Source organism: Wolffia australiana, chromosome 8 (assembly GCF_029677425.1).
Source record: "Wolffia australiana isolate 7733 chromosome 8, ASM2967742v1".
In the NCBI taxonomy this organism is placed as follows: Eukaryota; Viridiplantae; Streptophyta; class Magnoliopsida; order Alismatales; family Araceae; genus Wolffia; species Wolffia australiana.
Window position 1 is genome coordinate 12,072,562 of NC_135842.1, and position 3,127 is coordinate 12,075,688.

Genomic DNA, 3,127 nt, shown 5'->3' on the forward strand with positions numbered 1-3,127 from the left:
GGCTTATAGCTCAAAGGAAAGAAGAAAGGTATGAAAAATGGTAGAAAATAAGTTTATTTGCTCAAATAGGATTTTAGGAGCGACAAAGATGGGACCCCTTCCCATGATCTTGTCATGCTAAGTAGATGGGCTTTGTGGGGAGAAACGATAGGAATGGATTAGGGAATGGGCTTAGAAACCCATGTCTAATAATCTTTATTCCACTTGGAGGCCGTTAGTTCCTGCAAGAGAGCAATTTTTTAGTGCGTACCAGAAGTTTCCTAGCCTAACATGCTAATTCTAAATACCTCTGATTCTTAGGACAAACAAGATAGAAGCTGAACTCAAAGAATATTTATTAGAAAACTAAATCTGAAATCCGATGAAACCGAAAGTAAAAAGGAACAACATACAAATCCAGAAAAACCCAAGTTTTACACCAATATACATTTTTGGAAAGACTTTCAAACACAAAATCTGTCAATGTTGCTAAAATTTATCTACAAGCTTTCACCTCTTGCCCTGACAAGCCGATGAAAAAGTCGCAACACTTGGATAGTTCCTCCTGCGGAACACTTTTAACCGCAGAATCCTCTAACCCAATCACGATCACCCACGTGGCAACGCCCACGTCATAACCACTTCCAATCGCGAGCTTCCACGTGGCAGGGACGGCGGGAAAACGACGGCTCAAAAGAGTAGGCGGCGGCGTGGGAGCGGCGCCGGGACGGGGCGGCGGCGCCGCCAGTCAACGGCGGCGGCGAGGTTGCGGATAAGATCGCTGACTAGATCCTTGAAGAGGAGGCGCTCGACGGCCAGCACCGCGTCGGACACCTCCGCCGACCTCTCCGCCCACTCCGCGCGCTCCTCCGCCAAATCGCCCCACAGAACCGCGCACACCCCCTCCTCCGCCGCCCGCCGCCGCCGCCGCCGCACCTTCTGCCCCTCCGCCGCCGCCACGTCACACTCCCGCCGCCTCTGCGCCGCCGCCACGAACCCCCTCCACGTGTCCGCCGCGCCGCCGTCCAGCACGGAGACCGGGCTCGGCTGCTGCTCCTCCGCCGGCGGCCCGAGCCCGTCGAGCACCACCCGTCTCTTGATCGTGAAGGCGGCCACATCCGACGTGGCGGCCGGGATCGCCCTCCGTCCGCGGGGGCTCCGCTTGATCGACGGCGGAGATTTTGCCGCGACGGGGGAATCGCGGGGGGCGGGTTGGCGGCGCCGCCGCCGGGGAGCGGATTCCGCGATGAAGCGTTTTCTCTGGGCCGGCTGCCGTCGCGGCGGCGGCGGCGGCGGCGATCGAACGGCGGCGGGGAGCTTCTCGGCGAGATCGGACGGCGTAGGAGGGGCGAGATGGTCAACTCTGGAAGCGGAGACCGACCGGCGGAGCTGCGGCTGCCTGGCGTCGGAGGGGAGAGCGTCGAGGCCCATCAGCTTGGCGACCACGCTGGGAGACCGAGTCGGCGGATCGGACCGGGTCGACTCGTTCCCCCGCGGGGAGAGCTTGCTGTCGAGGGAGAGTCGCGGAGCTTCTCGAAGCTTCCACGAGGAACGACCTTGGCTGACCTCGAACACCGGAAGCGGCTTCGACGGCGGAAATCGACGGCCGGCGATCTCATCCTTGAACGATGATGAAATCGACGACTCTGATCTCTCCGACGCCGACGAACAGCTCGCCGCCTGCAACGCGGAGTTCGCGATCATCAGCTATCCGAAGAACGATCGGAATCTCGGAGAAATCCAAGTCGCGGTAAAAAAATTACAAGTTTTACTTCGCCAGACAATGGATTCAAGATCACAACCGCGGTAAAAAAGATGACAAAATCAACTTCACCTGACAATGGATCGAATGAGAATTTAAAAAGCCGCTGCGGAATTCTGAATCATTTCTACGGTAAAAAAGACGGTTGATCGAAATCGGCTAACGGTAAACTGAAGCAGAAATCGAGATCACAAGGACGGTGATAAAACAGCAAACTCTGAAAAGCATAAATCAAAATCCCGCAGACGAATCCAGCGGCACACTGAAGCAGAAATTAAGATCAAAACCACGGTAATCACAAAACATAAAGGACAAATCAAAATGTGGCCGACGAATACAAGTTCAAAACCACCGCTTGAAAATCAAAGCAATGAAAACAGCAAACTCTAAGGCTTAAAACAAAATTCCGCAGCCGAATCAAGCAGTGCACTGAAGCAGTGGTCAAGATCACAACCACGGCAATCACAAAAATAAAGGAGAAATCAAAATGCGGCAGCCGAATCCATGTGCAAACCGCCGGTAAAAAATCAAAACAATAAAAACAACAAACTCTGAAGCATAGAACAAAATTCGGCAGCCGAATCCAACAGTCAACTGAAGCAGAAATCAAAGCCACAGCCATGGTAATCGTAAAAAATAAAGGAGAAATCAAAATGTCACTGCTGAATCCAAGTCCAAAACCACCGCTAAAACCGAAACACAAAAAAACAGCAAACTCCGAAGCACAAATCAAAGTACAACCGCCTACTGCAAACTTACAACCACACCAAAACCACAAAAATAAGAATCCACGCTCACAACCACTGTAAAAACACCAAAAATCGAAATGCCGAGAAGAACAGACCGGAGAAGGAAACGAGCCGAGCCGCCTGGCCGCGTAGATCTGATGCCGATCGAAGATCTGAAGAAACCCCGCCATGCATCCCATCTGCCTTCTCACAGCCTTGTCCATATCTTCCCCCTCGCAGCTCACAACCGCTCCCGCCTTCATCTTCGCCTCCCCCTCCCGCGTCGGTGGGGGCTTATAAAGCCCGAAGAGAGAGAAACAGACCACCAATCAGCAGAGAGAGATAGACTGAAGCTAGAGAGAGAAATGAGGAGAGAGGAGAGAGAGGGACAGGAAGTTAAGGGTTTTCCATAAAGAGTACTATCGCAATAAATGATCCGGGGATTACGACAAAGCGGGCCTGGGCAGGCCCAATGGGCCCGGCCCGCGCCAATAACGCTGGTCACGAGGGGACCGGCCGACGTGGCCACGCCCGTGAACAGTCCTTTAACTGAGGGTTAAAACCGTCATTTCCTTTCAAGAGCGAGTCGCCGAGTCGAGAATCGTTTCCGTTACCGAGTCGAGAAACTGACAGAATATTCTCTGACGGCGTCTTCTTC

General features: G+C 53.3%; 1 protein-coding gene across 1 annotated transcript; it reads right to left on the bottom strand.

Annotated features, from left to right (window-relative positions):
- Nucleotides 1–364: 364 nt before the first annotated feature.
- Nucleotides 365–2,747, bottom strand: LOC144706742 (uncharacterized). Its single transcript, XM_078579748.1, has 2 exons — nucleotides 2,586–2,747; nucleotides 365–1,659 (listed from the first exon to the last, which is right to left on the bottom strand). Exons 1-2 carry the CDS (start codon nucleotides 2,730–2,732, stop codon nucleotides 670–672), a joined length of 1,137 nt encoding a protein of 378 aa, XP_078435874.1. The 5' UTR covers nucleotides 2,733–2,747; the 3' UTR covers nucleotides 365–669.
- Nucleotides 2,748–3,127: the final 380 nt, after the last annotated feature.